The 25,533-nt window shown below is 34.6% G+C and overlaps 1 protein-coding gene and 1 pseudogene across 3 annotated transcripts in view; one reads left to right on the top strand and one right to left on the bottom strand.

The window, feature by feature from the left end:
- DCC (DCC netrin 1 receptor) overlaps window positions 1-25,533 on the bottom strand; it is a 1,177,272-nt gene that overhangs the window by 185,324 nt on the left and 966,415 nt on the right. For all 3 annotated transcript variants that reach the window (XM_035724067.1, XM_035724068.1, XM_035724069.1), the window contains exon 14: window positions 18,697-18,807. In XM_035724067.1, coding sequence (XP_035579960.1) covers window positions 18,697-18,807 — 111 coding nt within the window. The remainder of the gene's footprint in view (window positions 1-18,696; window positions 18,808-25,533) is intronic.
- LOC113913393 lies at window positions 25,082-25,181 on the top strand (annotated as a pseudogene).

Raw genomic sequence — 25,533 nt, 5'->3', positions numbered from 1 at the left:
CGGAATAACCAGTTTGTACCCACCTACTCACTTCTTACTGTAAAGACAGAAATGACATTTTCCTTTTATGTGACCTGATTTAGTTTTCTCTAATACAGATGACCTTATGGATTAGGAAAATGGTTACTATTGGAATGAACTAGAAAACATCAATTTAGAAAATTTGCCATGAAAATATGTGATGTGTTTGAAGGCTGAAACTAAAATTCACTACTCAGAAGTACATGAAAGATTTTACAAGTACCTCTAGGACAATAATTGAGTACATAAAGCATAGAGAAGCATTAAGGTAATTATTGAAATAATTTGAAACCAAAGAACACATTTTGCCTGAAATATCCAAATTAATGAGCCCCAAATTTCTACTGAAATCTGAATTATCACAGTAACTAGGTCAACTGCCATTCTTGATTACACTATGGAATTATGGATTCTATCTTGGTTTAATTTGTTCCTAAAGAATAGTTATTATTTTTTGAGTGACGATTGCAATTTTCACTAATGAGTAGTGCTCACAGATAGCACATTAGGAAATTTATCATATTAATCCCCATGACATTTCAATAATTATTGTGCATCTCTTATGTGCCAGTCATAGTTCTGGGTACTGGGGATATTGTTTTATGGGGGGTAAGACCGATAAAATAAGAATAAACACACAAGGAAACTGAGAGATCTTATAAGTGCTATGCTGATGGAATAGTAACTGACTCAAGGAAGGTATTACTGGTAGAGTCTAAGGTGAATGATCAGAAAGAGCCAGTCAAGCAAACAGCAGGGTGGAAATATTTACAGGAAGAGGTAATAACTCAAAGGCCCTATAGCAAGAATGAGCTTGGTATTTAGAGAAATCAAAGAAGGTCACTGTGCCTGGACTAAGAAGGAAAATGAAGAAGATAAAAAGAAAGTTACCCAGTGGGAATGTAAAATGGTACAAATGCTATGAAAAACAGAATGGCAGTTAAAAAAAATAGAATTACCATTAGATCCAACAATACCACTTCTGGGTATATTTCCGAAAGAATTGAAAGTAGGGACTCAAAAAGGTATTTGTACACCTGTATTCACAGCACAATTATTCACAATAGCCAAAAAGTAGGTGAGACTCAGGTGTCCATCAACAGATGAATGGATAAACAAATTGGGGTACATACATACAATGGTATATTTTTTCAGCTTTTAAAAGAAGGAAATTCTGATACGTGCTATAATGTGAATAAGCCATTAGAACATTATGGTAAGTAAAATGAGCCAGACACAAAGGGACTAAAATTGTATGATTCCACTTCTATGAGATACCCAGATCAGTCAAATTTATAGAGACAGAAAATAGAATGGTGATTGCTAGGGGTTGAAAGGAGGGTGGGGTAGGGAGTTATTGTTTAATGGGTACAGAGTTTCAGTTTTGCAAGACAAAAAGAGTTTCAGAAGAGAGTGGTTTTGATGATGGTCACACAACAGTGTGAATGTACTTAAAGACACTGAACTGTACACTTAAAACTAGTTAAGATGGTTACTTTTATGTCATGTGCATTTTTAAACAATTTTAAAAAATTCGGAAACCTTAAAAATATTTTTGTACTTGTCTGGGTGGCCACTGTGGAAATGTAGTGTGCATATTTGGGACATTTGAGAGGTAAAATCAACAGAGGTATAAACTGGATATGAATGGTGTGGGAAAGAAGAGCCTCAGTGAGGACCCCCAGATCTTTGGCTTGGGCAACTGGTGGATGACCTACTGAGATGAAGAAAAACAAGCAAGTTCTTGGGTCATGTTAAATTTGAGAGGCCTATTAATCACATCTGTGGAGATCTCAGGGACGTACGTGGATATGTAAGTCTGGGGTTTTAGTGAAAGGCCATGGTCAGATACACAGATATGAAAGCCATCAACATATAGATGATATTGAAAATAAATGTGTATGAATATAAGATACAGTGTGAGCACATGTGTAAACAAAATACAAATAAGATCGTGTCAAATAAATAACACCACTCCAAACTCCTTCAAATCTTCCCATAGCACATTGTAAGGTCAAGTTCTTTACCATGGTCTAAAAGGTCATGTATGATCTACCCCATGCCTCCTTAGCTCTCTCATCTCCAACCACTTTCCCCTTTGCTCACTTTACCACAGCCATCTACTACACACTGGACACTTTGTGTTCCTCAAACATGCGAGGCATGCTCTGACCTCAGGGCATCTGAGTTTGCTGTACCCTCTTCCTGGGAAGCTCTCCCTCAGATATGCCTTCCTCCCTTATCTCCTTCAGGTTTCTGTTATTTAATTTCCAACTTCAGCCTTCCCTGGCTACCATATTTAAAGTTGCAATCTTTCCCTAATCTCTAATCTAATAATCACCTGTCTATTTTTCCCCCCTTAGGATTTATTGCCATTAATTGTGCTTCTCTTTGATGTGATTATCTCATTATTCTTTGCCTCATCTCCTTCCATAAATTCTCTGTAACTCCTGTACCTAGAACAGTTCCTGGCACAAAGTGCTCAAAAATATCTGAACAATGTCTACACTTCCTATAAGGTTCAATCTAACTGTTAATACATATGACTGTCATTAACTATAAAATATAGCTCTCTGAAGATAAGGATTGTAAGAAAAAAAGGAAATAACAGAAATGAAAATACAGTTATTAAAGTTGTTTTCTCCTAGTGGCCAGAGAGATTTGTGTCTGCTGGCTCCTGCTAATGGAAGTGATTGCTGCTGTGTACCATCTGCTGTGTACGGCTCTGCCACACGGCGTCAGGCAGCTGGTACTTTTGACAAATACTCACATATCTGTTCTTGATTTAGTGTGCTGCATTTTATGGGTCATTTTGTTAGAGTTTTGTTCCAGTCCCTAATAGCCTATATTTCTTTACAGAGAATTACATAAGGCAATTGATAGAGCCATATTCTATCTTTCCAGACCATTCAGATACATACTAATGTGTTCATTTCTGTTGGTGGGGTCTGTTCTCACCAATGGACATCAGCTTCCTTAAGCCACTAATGTCTATAAACTTTGAATGTTATTTATTTATTATAGTGAACAATCACTTCTATTTAACAATGAACTATACCTTCTTTTTATTTTGTTTATTTTTGCTACTATCTTCAGTATTAACTTTTTACTATATTTTAAAAATTTATATGCAGCAAATTCACTCAGTGGTATACCAGTGGAGTCATGTATCCACCACTCCTGTCATGGGACAGAACAGTTCCATCCCCCTCAAACTGTCCTTTTTTCTTCCAATATTGGGAAAAATGGCCTCCATCTGTTGAGTTCTTGATTTTACAAATACCAACAGAAAGTTAAGATGCCTGTCTAGGAAGGAGGTTGGTAGGTCAAATGAACACAGGAAAAAACACAATGAAGTTCAATTTTATTTACAAACTTCTGAGTCCTTGAGTGGGAAAACCAAACCTTGATAGAGGTGACACCCTTGATGTGGCTTTCTAAGAGCACTGTGGGATCAGAGCCTATCAATAACTGGGAGATTTATTTTCTCAATTTAGAGTTCAGGGACACCAACTTCAAAAATCATTGAATCTCACTAGAATCTTAAGTCTTCCTACCATGATGACTTTTATCAGCTACCTCATACTGAATAATCTCCAGATTTGGGGCCATTCAAATAACACATCTTATCTTTTAACAGGGCATGGGGAGTAGGGTTTCAGTCCTTGTCAAAGGATGTACTTCCATGAATTTTTCAGGCTCATTTTCCTCTAATTGGATTGAAACCCTAATCTCTCAAAACTATAGACCAATTTGTTCAAAAAACAAAAATCTCAATATCTCTAAAATCTTTTGCCAAGCTGCTCCCTAGAAAACTTGGGTTATCATTTTTAACATCTTACTTGAGAAAAAAGCAATGCATTTCTACATTTAAATAAAAATATACCAAATAGAGCAAGGGTGTTTCTGGCTCTCATTTATCTGTAATTGTTTTTTGACTATAAGAATGGACATCAATAGAGAATCAAACTATATAAATTGTCTGAGTTTAACATAACTAATACCTGGCTATGAAGGCTTACATATTGACCCATCTATTCAATATTAATCAAGCATCTACCATGTAGCCTAAGGCACCATGTCAAGCACTGAGAAGTTCAAATCAAATAAAGCATGGTCTTTGCTTTTAGTCTGCTGAGAAGAGTAGGATAGATGCTCATGGCATGCCCAAGACAGCAGGCTTAGAGGAAAGACATCTGAATGAAATTCAGATAAGAAAAGCTTCCTAGAAGTAAAACATCCAGTGAGTTTTGAAGGACAAGTAGGTGTGAAGTCTTGTGAAGGGCACTCTGGCAAAGGAAACACTAAGTGTGAAAGTATGAGATATGATGGAATGCATCTGGAGAGATGCATACATATGCAAAGATGTGATGGAATGTCAGACTTGAGGCTATGGGCAGGAGCATAACAGGAAGAATCTGAATAGAGAAATGACATCATCAAATCTGGTTATGAAAAATCACTCTGGCAGCATGATGGAGTCTAGAGAGGAGCTAACTGGTGTTGGAAGACCAGGTGGGAGGCTATTTTCAGGTGACAAAGGATGACAGCCTGACATAAAGTAGAATGGCGGGAGTGGAGAGGAGGGGATGGATTCCAAGTCTGTTAGGGAAGTAGAAATGACAGGTTTTGGGTATATGGGTAGGGAGCAATAATGGAGGAGTTGAGGACAGGGAATCTGCTGGCTTGGAGGACTGGTAGATTATGGGTACCACTACCAATGTGAAGAACACAGAAGGGAGAACACAATCTTCTACAGCAGGAATGATACCTTGAGAGATCATCTCATCTCACAACCTCCAACTGCACAAAAGGATGGGTGTTTGAGCCCTCTATCTTTATTATACTTGAAAATATCAAAAGAAAAAACAACAAAATCTTTAAAACCATCCTTGACCCTTCCACTTTTGATTTATATAAGAGGTGATAACTTTGCTCTCTTTTGCCTTCAATTGGCTTATTTTATATCTTTTAATAAAATGTTATTATCTTCATATACATTTTAGTTTGTTAAATTTAGTCTTAGATATTATACTTCAGGTTGCCATATGAATGCATTTCCTTTCTTTTTAACATTTGAATTAATTATTGCCAGTATAAGATAAAGCTATTGTGTATGTATTATATATATATAATATAAATTACCTTATTAAATTTCCTTATTAATTCTAATAGGTTTTTAGTCTAGTTTCTTGGAATTTCCAAATATGCAATCACATTGTTTATAAAAATAACATTTCTTTCCTTCTGTAATAAAATGTTATAGCTTTTTAAGTTGTTTTGTGTGTGTGTGTGTGTGTATGTGTGTGTGTGTGTGTGTGTGTGTGTTTTATTTCTCACCAAAACCTCTACACTTTGCCAAACAGAAATAGTAGGAAACATCTCTGGTTTGTGTGGGTCTTAAACACAATGTATTTAGTATTTTATTATTTAGCAAAATGCTTGCTTTTAGTTTCTACAAAACAATAACATTTCAAAAGTTTCCTTATGTTCACATATTAACCTGAGTTTTTAAAAAATTGATAGACTGCCTAATTTTACAAAATGCCTTCTTGCATATATTGATATAATTATATGACAATGCCCCCTTAAATTATTATAATATATTACAATATAGTTATATGACAATGCCCCTTTAATTAGATGGTGGGCTTTTAAGACATACTGAACACATGCCCTGCTTTTGAAGAGAATACATCTATTCCCCTAAAGCAGACAATAAAGTTTTATCATCATGAACAAGAATAAGCTTCATAGAACAAGTGGTATTAGTATTTCATACCACTGAGATCTAATCTATGAAGACCAGCAACAATAAGCATTTGCTGAGTGCTTCATATATATCAGACACATTGCTGAGTACTTTCTTGCCACTGTCATAGTTAATTCTCACACAGATCTGCTGAGATGGATTCTGTTGTCATACCCTATTTACAGATGAGAAAACTCAGGTCTTAGGGAAGTTAAGTTACTTGTGCACAATAATACAGTGAGTGGAGCAGAATCCAAATCTAGTTATTAGGACTTTAGAGCCCACAACCTTATCTTCTCTAGTACACTTAGAAAAAGTCAAGGAAGTCATAAGGGGATCAAAACTTCATGAGGATATTAAAAAGTCTGCTATGGCTAAGGAAAGGACTTGAAACTTCTTTGAACATTTATCCAAGTCTAAATAATTTGTGCCATCCTTTGTATAGTGGAGCTCTGAGATTTTGAAAAACCACTTGCCTAAGAACTAAAGCAGATTTTAAATTGGTTTCAAAACACAGTTTGGCTTTGCCTACAATTCTCCTTATACGTAAGACGAATATGCTGAGTGAAATAAGTCAATCAGAGAAAGACATGTATCATATGACCTCACTGATATGAGGAATTCTTAATCTCAGGAAACAAACTGAGGGTTGCTGGAGTGGTGGGGGGTGGGAGGGATGGGGTGGCTGGGTGATAGACATTGGGGAGGGTATGTGCTATGGTGAGCGCTGTGAATTGTGCAAGACTGTTGAATCACAGATCTGTACCTCTGAAACAAATAATGCAATATATTTTAAGAAAGAAAAAAAAAAAAGAGATCGCAGGAGGGGAAGAATGAAGGGGGGGAAATCAGAGGGTGAGATGAACCATGAGAGACGATGGACTCTGAAAAACAAACTGAGGGTTCTAGAGGGGAGGGGGGTGGGAGGATGTGTTAGCCTGGTGATGGGTATTAGGGAGGGCACGTTCTGCATGGAGCACTGGGTGTTATATGCAAACAATGAATCATGGAACACTACATCAAAAACTAATGATGTAATGTATGGTGATTAACATAACAATAATAAAAAATTGAAAAAAAAAGATGAACTCTAGTTCAATGAGAATAAGGGGCTGGATTCTTCAATTTCATGATGGATTGGCTGCTATATCAATAGCTCATCTCATTCGCAAGTCTTTTTGTCAACCAGTAACCCAGAATATCATGGATGGCTCCTCTCAAAAGCCCATGTGAAAGAAATCCTTTTTCATGACATGCCACCTACACCTACATTCCTCTGTGTATAAAATCACATAACTAACTTTGTTATATCACCAGAGGACTACATTTGTGAGCTCATTGGAGTAAATCCTACTTCTTACCCTCAAATTGATATCTTTAATTTGAATGTATTTTAATGGCATGTCACTGGCTTTCACCAAGAATTTTATCAAATAATAGCCAAAACAAAAATAATTTCTGCATTTGTTGAAAATAAAAAAAATCTGTTTTTTAAAAACTTTCCTTAGTATTTTTTAATCTAGTAGATATATAAGTAAACAAGACTGCTTAGGTATTAGGTGCTAAAAGCTATATTCTAGATATAATATGATTTCTTTTGGACCAATGAGTTATTTAGAAATATACTCTTATATTTCCAAATGTATTGGATATCATATTATTATTGACTATTAGTTTAATTACATTGTGATCAATGTATTAGTATTAGTATTATCCAAGACCTTTAATATCCATTTTCTTGTAGCCAAGCACTAAATATTCTTTGGATGCTTAGAAAAAAAATATGTGGCTCTCTAACTGTGTGAATATTTCAATTATGATAGGTAAATCTGCAGAATTCCTTCCTTTTTAATTTTTTTCCAATTCTGAGAGAGATGTGTAAAAATCCATTAACACTGGTCTTTATATATAACTTCCAGTTTACAAACCTACAGAAACTAGAGGGACAAGTTAAATAAAACCACAAGAAATAACTGGGCTGTTGAAACAGAGGACAAAAAGCCAGTCTTTTCAATAAATCTCAGTAGGAAAAAAGGAATTGTGGTAGATTAAGAGCCTGAGGGGATACAAATACAATAGCCAAATTATGGAGAGAGCCCAAATGCCCATCGAATGATGAATGGATAAAGAACATGAGGTATATTTATACAATAGAATATTACTCAGCCATCAAAAAGAATAAAATCTTGCCATTTGCAATGATGTGGATGGAGCTAGAGTGTATTATGCTAAGCAAAATAATTTAGTCAGAGAAAAACAAATAACATAGGATTTCACTCATATGTGGAATTTAAGAAACAAAATAGATGAACATATGAGAAGGGGGAAAAAAGAGAGAGGGAAACAAACCATAAGATAATGATAGAGAACAAACTGAGGGTTGATGGAGGGAGAGGGGTGGCAGATGGCTAGATGGGTGATGAGTATTAAGGAGTGTACTTATTATGATGAGCACTGGGTGTTGTAGGTAAGTGATGAACCACTGAATTCTACTCCTGAAACCAATATTGCTCTGTATGTTACCTAATCAGAATTTAATAAAAAGTTGAAGAGAAAAAATAAATAAAAATAAAATCTATATACAGTGTGTGATCCTAGATTCAATTCTAGTTTATATAAATGATCTGTAAAGAAAGATTTTTGGATCCATTGAAGAAATTGGAATATGATCAGGATTTTAGGTAAAATCATAATCTGCAAAAATAAAAATAATTGAAAAGTTTAAAGAACAGTTAAGTATCATATATTCTCATTTAAGCTGTATCTATATTTTTTCATTATAATATATACATATTTTATGTATGTATGTATATATTTACCCATGTGTATAAAGACAGAAATTAAAGGATATGCATTAGGGTGTTGAGTGTGATAATCTGATCATCTTTGGATGGTGGGACTTGTGTTGGTTTGTTGTCTGTATTTTCTACCTATAATTGTATATATTTACTGCTTCTATAATGATGAATCTGCACTCAAATGTTATGGTGGGTTTGCAAATTTTTCTATAAAGATCTGTCAAGATTTGCTTAAATAGTACAAATTTATGTTATAAAAGCCATATATTTATAAGGAATATATATTTCTTCAACAATTTACATATTTTTAATAAGTCAATCCTTTTATCATTATGTAGCGACTCTCTATCCTTAAAGAAGTTTTTGGCCTTAAGAAAATTACCAAAGAGGGCGCCTGGGTGGCTCAGTCATTAAACGTCTGCCTTCAGCTCAGGTCATGATCCCAGGGTCCTGGGATTGAGCCCCACATCGGGCTCCCTGCTCCATGGGGAGCCTGCTTCTCCCTCTCCCACTCCCCCTGCTTGTGTTCCCTCTCTCGCCATCTCTCTCTCTGTCAAATAAATAAATAAAATCTTAAAAAAAAAAAAAAGAAAGAAAAAGAAAATGACCAAAGAAAAACCTACACTTGTTTTTTGTTAGGATGACTGCTATTTTTCCCCAACTATTTTCAACTTTTTCATATCTTAATATTTGTAAAATTGCCAATTGTAAATACTATAGATCTGGATGTTTTCAAAATTCCATTTAGTAATCTATCCTTGAACTGGTGAGTTTAATACACTTACACCTATTTTTATTATATATTAAAATTTATTTATATGATTTTTTCATGCACTTTTAATTTTCTATTTGTTCATAACAAATTATTTTTCTTTTTTTATGGTTTCATTTGTATAGGCTAAAGAGCCCTCCCCTATTATTTTTTTTTCTTCTCTACCAGATAAGAAATAATATACTCTACATCCTTCTGGTTGTAATATTTTCAATTTTGAGATCACATATATCTTGTAGTCTAAAGTTAATTATATCTTTACTTTTCACGAGAACATCATAAAAACAATTTCAAAGTTGTTTAACTTCCACAGTCTCCTTTTTCTTTACCACCTCATATTCACTAAATTTTTAAACCCTCCAAAATATAATTTTTGTTTTAGATAATCACAATATGTTCAGATGTACCCATATGTTACATTATTTTGTTTATCCACTTTCTCTAATCTTCCCTCTGGTTACTTTCTTTCTCTTTCTAGCTTTTTTTTTTTTTTTTTAAGTATATTCTTTACAAAAAGGATGGTTGTGGTAAAGTCTACTTTTCTTTTTGTAAAGGGTGTTTATGTGTCTCCTTTCCTTGAATAATTATTTAGTTGGATATACAATTCTTTAATGATAGTAATTTTTTTAATCAGCACTTTGAAGATATTTCACTGTTTTCTGCTTTAATTGTTGCTATTGGGGCGTCTTTGTCAATATAATTGTAGTCCCTAAATAAGTAATCTCTCCTCATGGCATGTTAAACTCTTCTTTTGTCTTTATCTTTGGTATGATACAATGTATCAAAGGTAAAGCATTATTCCTTAATCTGATAATCCATGTATTTCATCAGTTCTGGAAAACTCTCATTTATCTCTTCAAAAATTATTTCTCCTCCATTCTTTATTTTCTTTTCAAATTGTGATTGAAGCATGCTAAATTTTCTCAGCCGATGCTTTGTCTTTTAAGTTCTCTTTTATTTTTTCTGTGTATATTTTTATGCTGTTCCAAGCATTTAAAAAGGTTCTTTCTCAGATCTGGTTTGATCTTTTGAATTTTTTGGAAAATATATTGTTTACATACTTTAAGTGTTACATGTTTGAGATTTAAAGTTTCATGACTTGTATCTTTATCAATATAAAATTACTCACCCATTTCATGCATGTTTGTATGTGTATATGTATTTGGGTATGTACTGCATATACACGTATGTGTATATGTGTATGTTGATGTATATGTATGTGTGTGCATGTGTGTAATTGCGTGTCTGTGTATATATGTGTTTGCACATGTGTATGTATATGTATGTGTGCATATATACATGTGTGTATGCGTATGCCTGTGCCTGTGTGTATGCATGCATGTGTGCATGTATGTATGCCTTCGTGTGTATGTGTGCGAGTGTACATGTATGTGTGCGTGTGTATACTGTATATCTGTATCATGTCTGTATGCATGTATGTATATATGCCTGTGTGTATGTATATATGGGCATGTATATCTGTGTATGTGTGTATGTATGCATGTGTGTATTTATGTATTGTTATCATCACCCTGGAATCCTATCAGTTTGTATCCTGTTAATCCTTTGACCAACTTTCATTTCTCCAATATTTTTCCTTTGTTTTGAAAATACATAGTTTCATTTTGTTTTTAACAGGATCTGAAAGCCTCTCCCTTTTACAAAGGGAGGTTAATTCAGTTTCGTTCAATTTCAGAATTTCTCTCATCTAAAAGTGTTTTCCATTTTTCCTTTATTTTCTATACTTTGCTTATAACATGATATTTATTTTTATTTTTCCAATAATTTAGAAAATATATATTTTAAAATATTTTTTGAAAAGCAATTATTGGGTGGATATGCAATTTGCCATGGTGTTTGTCTCCCATCAAATCATCAATAATTTTGGGCCTTAGCTTATTTCTTTAGGTATCTATTAGGTAAGACTATCATTGTAGAACATATCTCTGATTCCTGATAAAATGAAGATTTCATTAAATGTTCAGACTTTGTGAAATTCCAGATTTTTGAGCCTCTCATTTCTATATAATATTATTTTTCCATTTCCTTGACCTACTTTTCTATTTCAAGCTTAGTACTTATTGTTTTCATACCTTTTGGCCTCAAAACCTTTGGCTAATATGAAACTAAAATAAAACACAAACTGACTGGTTTATATTATTTTATGCAAACTTTTATTTTGATACAAGCATACCGTTGGCTGTTGAACAATGTGGGTTTGTACTGCACAGGTCCATTTATACACAGATTTTTTTTTTCAATAAATACAGCACTGTCAATGTATTTTTTCTTCCTTACGATTTTTTTAAAAACATTTTCTTTCCTCTAGCCTACTTTATTGTAAGAATACAGTATATAATATAAAAAAATATAAAATATGTGTTCACTGTTCATGTTATTGGTAAGTCTTACAGTCAGCAGTAGGCTGTTAGTAGGTAAGTTTTAGAGAAACAAAAGTTACATGTGTATTTTCACCGGTGTGGGGGACAGCGCCTCTAACCCTGGCATTGTTCAAGGGTCCACTGTACTTTGTCAATTACTCAAATGATACCAAAATGTTTTTGTTTTGTTTTTTTCCTGGAAACTGTACTAGTTTCCTACTCCTGCTATCCTTAGTGGTTTAAATTAGCACAAGTTTAGAGGTTTACAACAACACAAACTCTTTACGTCACATTTCTGGAAGTTAGAACTCCAGTATCATTCTCGGAGAGCTAATAATACAGATGTCAGCAGGTGCATGTTCCTTCTTGAGACTCTAGGAATGATGTGGTTTCTTGCCTTTTCCAACTTCTAGAGATTGCCTACCTTCCTTGGCTCCTGGCCTCACATCACTCCAACTTCTGCTTCTGTTGTCACACATACCTCTGTCACTCTTCCTGCCTCCCTGTTAGAATGGCCCCTGTGAGTACATTGGGCCCACCTGGATAATCCCCTGCTCTCCTTTGCCATGTAAAGTAACATACTCACAGATTCCAGGTATTAGGACATGGATTTTGGGGAGGGAAGCTATGCTTCAGCCTATTGTAACTCACACATATGGTTCAGCAGCCTTCCTTCCATCTTTCCTTCCATTTTCCTCTCCTTCTAGCTTTCTCCTTCTCTTCTTCAATTTCTTCCAATTAGCCAAAAACTTGTTTTTCTCATTTCTCATTCTTCTGCCTAGAGATTTTCCACTTTTCATACTCTAGTTTTGGAATGAGGAGGACAATTTTAATAGGTAGTATTCTTTCTTTCAGGGGGGCTCTCATTGATGTGGGAAACACAGGCAAAAGAAAAATTAAATTGCCTTACTACCTACAGTCCTCTGACACGTCCTTGAAACAGGCAGAATGACATTCATCTAGGAACTTAGCTGCCTCGATGTTAATACTTTGCTAAGGGCGAAAATCATCTCAGTCCAACACCCAGGATCCTGTAAGTCTGTGTTAACATATAAAAATTCCTTTGGATATTTCCTTTATATCTACTCCCCAAGATATATGTGGGCAGTCATCCCCAAGCATATGACCCACTGATATACGTCTGAAGGCTCTCATGACTGAGTTTTTACTAAACAGTAATAAATGATCTTTTCCTAACAATAGCTAGCCCCCTCAAAGTTCTGGAAACCTTGCTTCCAAAATTCCTTAGAGACCTACGCTATCCCTAACCCCCTCCCGACTTGGAAGTATATAATGGGCCCCTCCTCACGACCCCGGTGCGGCTCTTTCTGCCCACGGGTCCTGTCCCCTGCTTTAATAAAACCACCTTTTTGCACGGAAGATGTTTCAAGAATTCTTTCTTAGCTGTCGGCTCTGAACCCCAACATCTTACCTACATCATCATCATTTTGGATGTTATTATTATTCTGAAAATAAGCTTTCACGAGTTCCTTCTCAGAGCCATGTTCTTGGCGAATAGCATGTACCATGCAGGTTCCAAAACACAGGAATTTCTTCATGGTTGACTTTCAAGTGAAGTAAATTTGCAGCTATTCCATTTTACCCTTACTCAGTCAGGCTAATAAGACTAATTATCTATTTCCTGAGGAGAGGAAATTAGAGCCTGCTCCTAAGGTCACAGCTTTTGCCACATCACTGTGTTGCATTTTCAGGAGTCTCTCTGCATTGCTAATTTTTGCTGACCAACCTCCTCCATTTTAGGGTAGAAGTTTAATTTTAAATTATATCACTATTGATGGCGTATCACAATTTCTACCTGTTCACTTCAAAATTAGGGGGTAAAAAAGCAGCACAAACTGATCCCCTGGCTCAACTTCCTGGAGGATACCTTGCTGATCTTCATCACAAATTCTCTCATATCCTTATTCAAGACATTTACATAAGAACATCGGGGAATTCTAATGATCTTGTTTTTTTAAGTTGAAATTTTGAGGCACAAAATAAATATTTTAAAACTTTCCAGCTGTTGGTAACAACAAGCAAACATGCTTTCAGGGAGCCCTGAACAAACAGTGAGGTTTGGCTCTGTAATTACTTTAACAAAACATTCTAATTAAAAGGGCAGTCCATAAGGAACTGGGGTATTTCTCGAAGTTACTGTTGATCTTCACACTGCTCAAGCCAAGCAAAGAATGCAAGAGGAACTATAAAAGTCACAGAAGGAAAGGGGATTGCTTTTAAATATCTGCACTTCCCACTGCTTCTCCTTAGTGACTTGCAGGGCTCATTACCACTCTAATGAGTAGATCACTCCCTTGGAGTTCACCAGGAGACGCAAAAGCAAGAGGGAAAAGTTATGCAACACATTGCACCTAGGGAGGGCAAACACTGCAGTTCCCTCCCAAAAGAGGTTTCTTTGGCTACTGCAAAGAATGCCTCCCATTAGAGTTGGTTTTCAAAATGACTGCTTCCCCCTTAGCTATAATTTCAGGCAAATCAAAGCAATTCTATATGGAAATTTCTGACTTTAGAACTCAAAACTTTCTTACATTAGCCATGAAAGCTTTAGGAGAAGTGACTTATATCTTATGATTTAAACATGAATAAGTTAAAATGAGATGACTATTTAAAGAAACCCTCTTAACTTAAATATATATATATATATATATATATATTCACATTTATGTATTTATATATGGAAATAGAACAAGCTATCAGGCTGTGTGTTCTTTGGAGCTACTCACAACCACTTCTGAGATTGTACATTTGTTCAAACATTGATTCCTATCAAGGGTAACACTTTTTAATATTTGCATGATGCATTCAAAGTAAGAAAAACAGGAGGAAAGAAGAGAAATTGAAATCAGTCTAGAGGAGTATCCCAGTGAAAAGAGATTATGGGTCAACAAATTTAAAAGGCCTTAAGACCAAATATGTGTGATCTTATTAATTTCTTACAGCCAATAAAATACTTTGTTTTACAAAGTTAGTAAAACATATCTTTCCCACACTCATATAATTATATGCCCTAAAATGGCTGTTTACATCATGTTTTGAGTGAACAATTTCAGGGCACGCGGGTGGAGCAGTCAGTTCTGACTCTTAATTTTGGCTCAGGTTGTGATCTCAGGCTCCTGAGATCAAGCCCCAGGTCGGGCTCTGTGCTCAGGGCAGAGTCTGTTTGAGACTCTCTCCCCTCCGTCTGCTCCTCCCACTCATGCTCTCTCACACTGTTTCTCTCAAATAAGTATATCTTTAAAAAAAATGAAAGAGTGAACAATTTCAAGTCATAATCCATAACAGTATTATGTACAAGAAGCATCAACTCCATTAGTTTTCTTCTATTAATTTTTTATTTACCTTTTTAGATTGCTAATGTGTACATTATGGACAAGGACAAGAGCTGCCTCAACAATTAAAATCCAAATAAAGAAATGAAAGAATGAGAAAAGATGCATTATTTGAAATGTGTTAAGATAATCAACTGGCAAATGAGTAACACCTGGATGAGTGAGGGCACATTTTACACTAATCGTGGCAGAAATAATTTTCCAAAAGCCATTCTTTTTGAAGAACATTTACTATGCTGTCCCATGCACCCTTCCTTGTAACCTTAGTCGACCTCTTTTTCCTGAAGTTTTTAGTTCAAGTACTGTTTGTTTTCATGAAGTCTTTTCAATTAGGACAGCCGTTATCTGTTTATCTCTCAAGAGAATTGTTCCTATCTCTTTCATGTTTGTACTCCCCATGACTGGGCACACTATGGGTTCTTAATTATATTTCATAATAACTGCATCAATACTCAAGAAAGAAAAAAGTAACCAAGAAGGATGCATGCAGAAGAGGGACATTATTATGCCAAGAGTATAGAAACTTTCAAACAAATCTAATTAAGCAACATTTATTAAGACTTTATTCATGAACACAGCATAGAGATTCTTGATTAAAATAGATGTATGGATTGGATTATATTAAGATTGCATGGATATGAAAAGCACACAGTTAAATAGAAAGTTTGTGCCATCCCAGGGGCTGTGATTTTACATTTTGATTCCACTAGACTGTAAGTCATTTGGAGTGAGGAGAAAGAGCTCATAAGTCAAATGGAGAGCCCCATTCATCCTGGATATTTTATAGGACCTTTGGAAGCTCTGCTCCATTTCTTTTCACTCCTTCCAGTAAGAGATATAGTCCCTTAGGTTTGGGTAAATGATATGACCTCGTTTCTTAGAATCTTCTGCCTTGAATCACTATCTTTTATTGTCACTGGGTCAGTTCTAGAGGATTTGTGGAGGCTTTGCTCCGATAATCTATATTAGACATTGGACTCACAAAACTTGGTCCTGAGTTTCAGATCCACAATTGCTAGCTTAGTGACTGGATTAAGTTAGTTAAATTTTCTTAGCTTAATTTATTGTCTTTTAAAAGTCAGCCTAATAATATATGCCTTGTAAAGGTAAGTGAGAGGATAAAAGACAAGTTTATAAACTTTAGAAGTTATTTCTTAAATAAATAGAAAAATAAGGTATTTGTGTAGCTTACCCTGTCTTTATTCTTTAAATAAGACAGAGCACATCCTCATGACTTTAGACCCAGGCCACCCTGATCTTGTTAATACTTCCACCACCAATTGGGCTATAGCTTCAGGATGTCTATTCTTGCTATTCTGCCTGGTGGGCTCGTGCCTGACCTATTCACATGGCTGCCTCCCTCACTACCTTAAGGTCTGTGCTGATATTTTACCCAATCAGAGAGATCTTCTCAACACCCTACATGAAACAGTTCTCCCTAATCTTTCTATTCCCTCTATGATGCTTTATTTTTCTTCATAGCATTTATCACTATCCATCTCTATCTCAATAAAATTTATACTCCTTGAGAGTAGGGACCTTATTTATTCCTTTACCCCTGGTACCTAAAATAATGCCTATTATATATAGACCTTCAAAAAGAAATATATGTTGGATAAATAAATACATGGATGTTCCCTAATCTATTAGTGAAAGATATAAGCTTTATGAAGTATGACTTTGTGTAGCTCTGCAACTTTTCAATTTATAATGCCTAAGACAAGTTAAATAACATCTTCAAAGCCCCAAGTTACTTTTACATAAAATCTGACATTACCTCTAAGGTTGTCCTGAGATGGCCCATGATTATCTAATCTAATCTAATTGTTTATGCTTCAACCAGGGTAATTTCTTCAAAATGCAAATATAATTAAGTCACTATTTAAAAAAAATCCTTTAATGACTTGCTTAGATAAAGCACATTATTGCTTTAATGACATTCTTAGGACAAAGTTCAAAATCCTTAATTTGGTCTTGCCAGATTTAGAATCTGCTATCTTACAAACTGCAACACATGTCATCTATGTGTTTCAGTCTCGATGGTCTTTTTTTTCAGGTCTTGAATAATGTCATGGTCTGTCTTGACTTCAGACCTGCATTCACCTTGCCCTCCACATTTCCTCCCTCAGTCTGTAATGTATGCTTTTGCATAGCAAACTCCTATTCATCCTTCTTGTCTCGGTTTAAATGCAAACCTTCTATATGTCTGTTTGCCTATCAATCTATCTGTTCATTCTATGTTGATAGATCAGATACTACCAACATTCAACCAGGTTTGAACTAGGAAATGGCAATTCCCTATGACTTCACCTGGAATGTCTGTATTTCTTTGCTATGTTCTAAGCTCCACAAGAGAGGGTCCTGCCTTTTATCTACTATTATACTCTCAGAGTTAAGCACAGTGCCCAAGCCTTACTAAGTTCCCTGTAAATATTCTTTAATGTGCCAGTAGGAATTACCATTACTGTAGAAATGGCATTTGTTGCTTGTTTCCTTGCCACATTAATTATTTTATAAAATGGAATCTACGACTATATGAAAATCATGAGCAATGGTGAATTACTTAGGGAAGCAAAAGATCAAGAAGGAGAAAAATGAGATGGAAGAGCTCAAAGAAGAAGGGAGGACAAACCAGAGAAGGGACACTGCAAGTACTGGGACAAGAATAAAAAATGAGGGAAGGAGAGAAAGCAAAAAGGAGAGGGAAAGGAAGGGACATAGCATTTTCACCATGCAGTAACTTGGAGGCCTTCAGGTCTACTAGGGAAGGAATAAGAAGCTTTCAATGTCAGTGATTTAGACAGTCATCTGGTGCCCCACATCTTCAATACATGTGTGTTTATTCTTTTAGCCACTTTTCCTTGGTCCCAGTCTTAATCACTTTGCTTGAAGTTTACTGATCACAACAAACTTCTTTTTCAAGTACCTCTTATTTATTTCTGCTTTATTACTTAGACTTTTTCCTGTCACTTCTATCGCCCATTTCTCTTGAATTTTATTTTCTTATTAGTCATGATATTTTTATTACAAAAGCTATTCTCCTCTGCTAATTTTGAAGGTTTTGCTTATATTTAAATTACTGATATGTGACTTTTATACAAATCTCAGTATCTCATCCACAAATGTCTCAAGACAACTATCAATTAAGTAAATAAGGCAGATTGTGCCTTACATGGAAAAAAAGATGAAGTGTCAAATATTAATGACTATATCACAAGCAAGCAAGAAATATATATTGCTGTGTGGCAGAAGCATCATAAAAGAGCAAGAGAAGCTATGTAAAGTAATTATATTTCATGATTATTTTCAGAAATTGTAGCAGTTCCTGTGAAGAAAATTTTAAGGTTGGTTATTCAATAAGATAAATTTTAAAAATATTATTTCAAATTATCTTGAAAAAGTAACTTATGAAGACTGTAATTAATGCATAATTTTATGTGGCATTGTTGAAGAATCTACTGAGGATTTTGTATTTTGTTTTGTTTTGCTTTGCATGAAAGGATATAAGAGGAATAAATATCCCCAGTGTTGGAATTCATCAACTTCTATTAAGGGAGTCTTTGAAGGTGAGGTAACAAAGAAGATAGAAATCAGAACGATAGTGATTGGAGATAGGTCTTACCATCCAGATCATTCTCAGGAGTCTCTGCTGTGTGCCAGTTGGAAGGTGGTCCAGTGCCATTAACTGTCATGGCCGACACTTGGAAACTGTACTGACTTCCTTTCTCCAGTCCTATGAGAGAATTTTCCATAAAGGGGGGGAAAAAGTTACTGACTAACAAGTATTTCTAGCTAGGTTTCAAGAGTTTTAGTAAAATTTTAACAACAGTATAAACACTTTACATGGTTTGTGATTGTTGTGGTAATTATTATTATTTTGGCCAAAAGGGCAGAAGTATGGCAAGAAATCAAATTATTTTTCATATAGTCTCATTTATTTCTTTCTAGTTTATAAAATTGTATCCCTGAAAATAGCTTCTGGGCAGATGCAGAATATAAAATATGAACAATGAAGAAATAACCAAAAATAGCAAGGTTCATTTTTTCTCACAGTCTGCCTGTGAATCAAGAGGCCCACCTATAAATCAAGAGCAGTCATTCTAAAAATTTATGTCTCCATCATTTATTCAAGGTCAGTGATTATGTTTTCTTTGGGCCAAGAAAAAGAATCCAAAGTCACTGCACTTAAGCAGAAAATAGTAGGCTTTTTGTGTTTCAAAACCATCACAAAGCATACTTTGTTTTGCATCACCTTCCATACTAGAAGCATGAAGAAAGTCTATTTCCATGATAACTTGGACATAAAATATTGTACACAGTGATGACATCAGGGCTTAGTTTAGAGAGCACAGCGAACGCAGGTTGATGAGAAGTGGCCCACGTATCACTAGTGTGATATGTATAAATTTTTACCTAAATAACATTCCTTTTAACTAAATCTCAAAGTAGCTCATTACCATGACAGATTATGGTAAAACAAATGACACTTGTTAAAAAACTATGTGACTTTTTTTGAGACATTGAGGACTTGGCTTAAACCAACAAGTCCTTAAACCTCAAGGAGTTGAACAATCTTAATAAAGCTAAAGTGGCATAAATATTTGGTAACAAGAAAAATTCATAAAGAAAATGAAGTATTGGAAAAATGATGCTTATCATGTACAAAGTTACATATTTGTGGATTTTTTTTGCAGAGGCCAGTGAGTAAATCTTGGTCCTAAGGGGAATTTTAATTTATTATTAATTGGAGATAATGTTTTAAGTGATGGTTAAAATGGACTTGTTAATATCCAGGGCAGTTACTTTCAATAAATTGTACTATTAGAGAAGACAATTTGATAAACCCACCCACACAAAAGTATCTATGACACAAAATGCTATCTTCTCAAGAGGCTTCTAAGTTTGTAAGATAGACTAAAGCTCCATGAAGAAATAGACTGAGAATGGTTAACACTGTTGTTGTTTTTGTTATTGCTGGTATTTTAATTGTATATCCATAGATCCCACTACACTGACACATGGAAGGCACACATAAAAAGCAGCTGTTGAAAGATCCACTAAAGCATTGCTTAACACACGTGAAAATATGAGGTTAAAATACAGTAACCAACATCATCAGGTAAGCTGGTGATCACTTTGATTTGTCCCTTAGTTCACATGACATTGATCTTAATTTTTTGACATTTTGCACCCTTTCCTAGGCACCATAGTTGATTACTGAGGCAGAGGAATCATAGAGCTCTCCCAGAAAATTAAAAATAAGGAGAGAATTCTGGGAAGAAATGCTTACCTAATCATTCTAATTCATGACTTTCATAGTGGTCTTATCTGACATAGTTTTAGACCATCAAGAATATTCTTTTGTATTAAGTAAAAATTTAACTTTATTTTCTTTGAAATGGATGGACAATTGTGCTAATACCATCTCCAACAAGGATTGGGAATACCATCTGTGTTGGTCAGTTTTATGTGTCAACTTGGCTCAAGTCCCCACTTTTTAATCAAACACTAATCTAGGTGATGCTGTGAAGGTATTTTATAGATGTGTTTAAAGTCCATATTCAGGTGATTTTAAGTTAGGGATATTTCCTAGATAATGCGGGGGTATATTACCTTGAAAAGCTTGCTTACCCTCCCTCTTTGCCTAAATGTTCTCATTAATAAAATGGGAATATATACATAAAAAATTGTTACAAAGACTAAATTTGAAAAAAAATACATAAAGTGTTTTTTCCTATAGAGGTTTTTCAGCTTTGTCAAGGTATACTTAATACACCAAAAACTGGACATACTTAATGTATACATTTTGATGAGTTCGGACAGATGCATACATCCATGAGACCACCACCACAATCAAGGTAATAAAGATATCCACAACTTCCCAAAGATTTCTCGTGTCCTTTTTTTTTTTTTTTTGTAATGGTAGAAACGCTTAGCATGGGATCTACTTTCTTAACACTGTTTAAGCGCACAATACAGTATTGTTGTATAGCAGATCTCTAGGATTTATTCATGATATATAACTGTCACTTTACACCCATTGAACAACTTCCCATTTCACCCTTCCATCTCCCGTGGCAACCACGATTCTATTCTCTTCTTTCATGAGTTTGACTATTTTATTGATTTTCATTTTTATTTTTTTTAAAGATCTTATTTATTCATTTGACAGAGAGAGAGAGCATAAGCAGGCAGAGTAGAAGGCAGAAGGGGAGGGAGAAGCAGGCTCCCCGCTGAGCAAGGAGCCCGACATGGGGCTCGATCCCACCTGGGATCACGACCTGCCACGAAGGCAGTTGCTTAACCAACTGAGCCACCCAGGCGCCCCAAGTTTGACTATTTTAGATAGATCATATAAAAGGAATCATGCAGTATTTGTCCTTCTGTGACTGACTTATTTCACTTAGCATAAGGTCTTCCAGGTCCATCTATGTTGTTGCAAATGGCAGGCTTTCCTTATTTTTTTTAAGACTCAATAATATTCCATTGTGTATCTATTTTTACCACATTTTCTTTATCCATTTGTCAGTCAGTGGACATTTGAATTATTTGTCTATGTTGGCTGTTGTGAATAGTGCTACAATGAACATGTGAGTGCACATACCTCTTCTAGATCCTGATTTTAATTCTTTTGGTATGTTCCCAGGTGCAGAATAGCTGGATCATATGGCAGTTCTATTTTTAATTTTTTAAAGAAACTCCATACTGTTTTCAACATAGTGGCTGTTGTCAAAGTTCATGTTGGTATTATTGTTGTAAATGTTAAAATCAATTTTAATACTAATGATCTTTTACAGATTCATATGATAGCCAGAGTCATTCACAATACAAAGAGCTAAAGATGACAATATTGTGTAGTACAAGGAGTACATAAGTAGGAGTTGAAATGCCTACAATCTAGTTGGTAGATCTTAGCAACGTCGCTCTTCAGATCTCCAGTTACCTCTTCTGCAAAACAAGGGCTGTGCACGAGATGAATGGTGTGTTTCCCACTCTGTTTGTCAGGGACAATAGGTCAATCTCAATGTGTATGTGTGTATGTGGGGGTGGGCGTGTGTGTGCATGCTTGTGCATGTGTGTTTTCTAGCTGCTTCTAAGTATAATTTGGTGTAAGTAGCAATGCTTTCCTTAGCTGTAAAAAAAATGTATTGTTGAAAGCAGATTGTCTTCTGCCTGTTTCTATCCCCAACACTAAATGCCTTCAAGCTCTGTAATTCTGTTCTATTTCTAATTTTATAGGGCTTATGGTAAGAGATGGTGCATTATTCAAAGAATATAATTGCCCTTTATTCCCCTAATGTTAACCTTGTTATAAAATTCTGTGCTATTGTTTCATTTTTCAGTCCATAAAATACCAATGCATGTTTATGTTTATTCTATATTGGCCATGAAACACAAGGAAACTCTCAAATTCAATTCAAAATAACCTTCTCTGAAGAGCACTCAAAAATTAAAAACAACACTTTAAAATTTAGTTGACATGGGATCCCACAATGAAACTGATAGCAGTGATTTAAAATCCTTGTTATAACTCTGAATTACTTTGTTACTGCAGATGCCTCATTATCCTAGTAAAAAACACACACAACAAAAAACACCTGTCTAACAGAAAGATTGTAAAAAAAATGTTTTAGTCTCTACACCTGAATATTTATATCATCTAAATAAAGCATTCTGGCATTTCCAATGTTCTAACAGACAAATCAATATATCCACATATCTTAAAGGTATTGGAAACATGGGGTCAAATTCTGTACATTCTAAAGTACTGCAGATTCATACAGAAAATCAATTACTTCTGCAAACTAGGAATTGCATAAATTACTAAATATGTCCTGGGGACAAGTCAAAACCACAGCCACTCTACCAGTGTGTAGTACTTTCTGGTTCCTTGATGCTTTGTAGCACTGAAGACATTCCCACAACATCTAGAAATGCAACAGGCATTACCGAAGTTGGGTCACACATCAGGGGAGAGCAAGGCAGAGGCTCAGCAAAACATGTTTTTAATGGTTTAAGGATATGAGACTATTCTCTGAAGACATCTATTTCTTCATTTCAAATTAAAAATGAAGTCTGTGTGACTTTGTTTTATAATAAATATCATGTAAAAACTTACAAACATAATTGCCCAGATTGTTTGTCTTCCCAAACTCACTTTATAATTATTGAAATGAAGAAGGAACAGTTACAAATAAAGGATTCAAATTTGGAGCCCAGATTCGCACGAATCTATGAAGATGGGAATGGGCATTTGTGAGCTATTCCAATAACAAGCTAATTAATTCATCCTATTTCTTTGCTTTTGGCCAGAATGGTATTAAACCAGAGTGGTAATGGGTTATATCTCATGCTAATTAAAAGCTCTAATTGTCCCATATATTTTAGATGAATTAAAATATAGGACTGAATTATTTATTTTTGAATAAAGTTTATTAGAGACTATAATTAAAAATGATTGTCCTTCAGAGGAAAAATAAAGGGAGTCTTTAGAGAGTTGAATAGTGTCTACCTCAAAACTCATGTATACCTGGAATTCAGAATGTGACCTTACTTGGAAATAGCATCTTTATAAATATAATTAGTTAAGGATCTTGAGATGAAACCATCCTAGATTTAGAGTGGGGTCTAGCCAATGACTGGTATCCTTATGCAGAGATAGGAGAGGCACATCTATAGGCCAAGGAATGACAAGGATTGCCAGCAACCACCAGAGGTTAGGAGAGAAACATGGATGAGTTTTCTCTCAGAACCTCCAGAAGGAACCATCCCTGCTGACACTTTTATTTCAGACTTTTGGCTTTTTTTTTTTTTTTTTTAAGTGATTTCACTTTCCGTAGAGTGAAGGTCCTAAATGTTTGTATATTTAGGGAGTCAGAATCTTTGATAATACTGAGTTGAATGTATTAAATTCCATTTGCCATATACATCATAAATACTAAACAGTCACACCAGCAGTTTTTTTTGGCCATGTGGCTACTATTCTTTATTTTCTGGACTGTTCACCATTTAGCTGTTCAGTGGGCATAGAATTGGCTTTAGTGGGAGGAATTTTCAATTTTGATAACCAAAAGTCATAATATGACATCAGAGTCTTGAATTTTTGTTTTTCACCTTATATATACAATTTTAAAACACATATTTTATTGTTGTTACAAATGTAAGTAACAATCACTATCAATATTTTGGTATGCATATATTACTCTAAATATTTTCCTAAAATTCATATTTTTATTTATAAATATGGACTCACACATTAATGTTGATTTAAAGTTTAGTTATTCATGTAACAGTATTTTTTAAATATCTAATATGTGATTTAGTATTTTTACATTGTTTCATTTCAATAGATATACAGTATTCCATGATATGATTTTGACATTTTTTAGGTAACTGCCTATATTTGGATACTTGAGGTCTTTTTTTCTTATAATTTGCTTAAAGTAACAGTGCAGTGCACATGTTTATAGTTAAAAACTTTGCAGAAAATATGGCTGAAGAATTGGAATAAATTCCTAGTAGAAAACTTAAATCATACATCTATGAAGTTCTCTCTCTCTCATTCTCTCTCTCACACACATGTATTTACACCTGTGTATAACACATATCTCCATATTGCTTTCCAGAGAGATTCTAGAATCTTCTGGCCCACAGCAGTATATGAGTATTCATTATTTCTCTCATATGCTTTCCAGAACAGGGTATTATCATTCGTTTATATCTTTATTACCTTAATCAAAAGAAAATGCTAACTCATTTTTGTTCCAATTTGCATTTCTCTACTAATGAGTTTGAACATTTTATCCTGCATATTGGCTATTTATAGTCCTATAAATTGAGTATCCAATCCTTAGTTTTTCAATTGGAACACTCATCCTTTAATTAATTATTGTACAAAAATTTTATTTTATATTTTTAACCTTTTTCATTTGAGAAGGAAAATAAATTAAAAAAAAAGGTTTCAGGGCTTCAAATGCCAATATCTACTAAAAAATAAGGCATGGGGCTTGCTCCAGGAGCACATATACTAAAACTGGAGTGATACAGAGATTAGCACAGCCCCTGTATGAGGATGACTTGCAAATTCGTGAAGCATTTCACATTTGTATGATATAGATTAAAATTTTAAGGAAGTAGATCCTAAGAGTTCTCAACACAGGAAATTTTTTTCTTTTTCTCTTTATCTATCTGATATAATGGCTGCTAACCAAACTGACAGGGGCAGTCATTTCACAATAAACAAAATTCAAACCATTACGTTGTATACCTTAAACTTACACAGTGACATAAAACTGGGGGGAAAAGGCTTGGATATAATTATCCTTAGAGGGTCTTCTTCTAGTCTAATAAGATATCTTCGGAATTATACTAAAAACTTTTCAGCAAGATTTTTTCCCAATCTTGGTGATTTCTTTCAAAAGAAACTATATGTTGTACTAAGTATCCCATTGAGCACATA

Source organism: Zalophus californianus, chromosome 14 (genome assembly GCF_009762305.2).
Source record: "Zalophus californianus isolate mZalCal1 chromosome 14, mZalCal1.pri.v2, whole genome shotgun sequence".
NCBI classification, from domain to species: domain Eukaryota; kingdom Metazoa; phylum Chordata; class Mammalia; order Carnivora; family Otariidae; genus Zalophus; species Zalophus californianus.
This window is presented reverse-complemented; position numbering and strand designations above follow the sequence as displayed.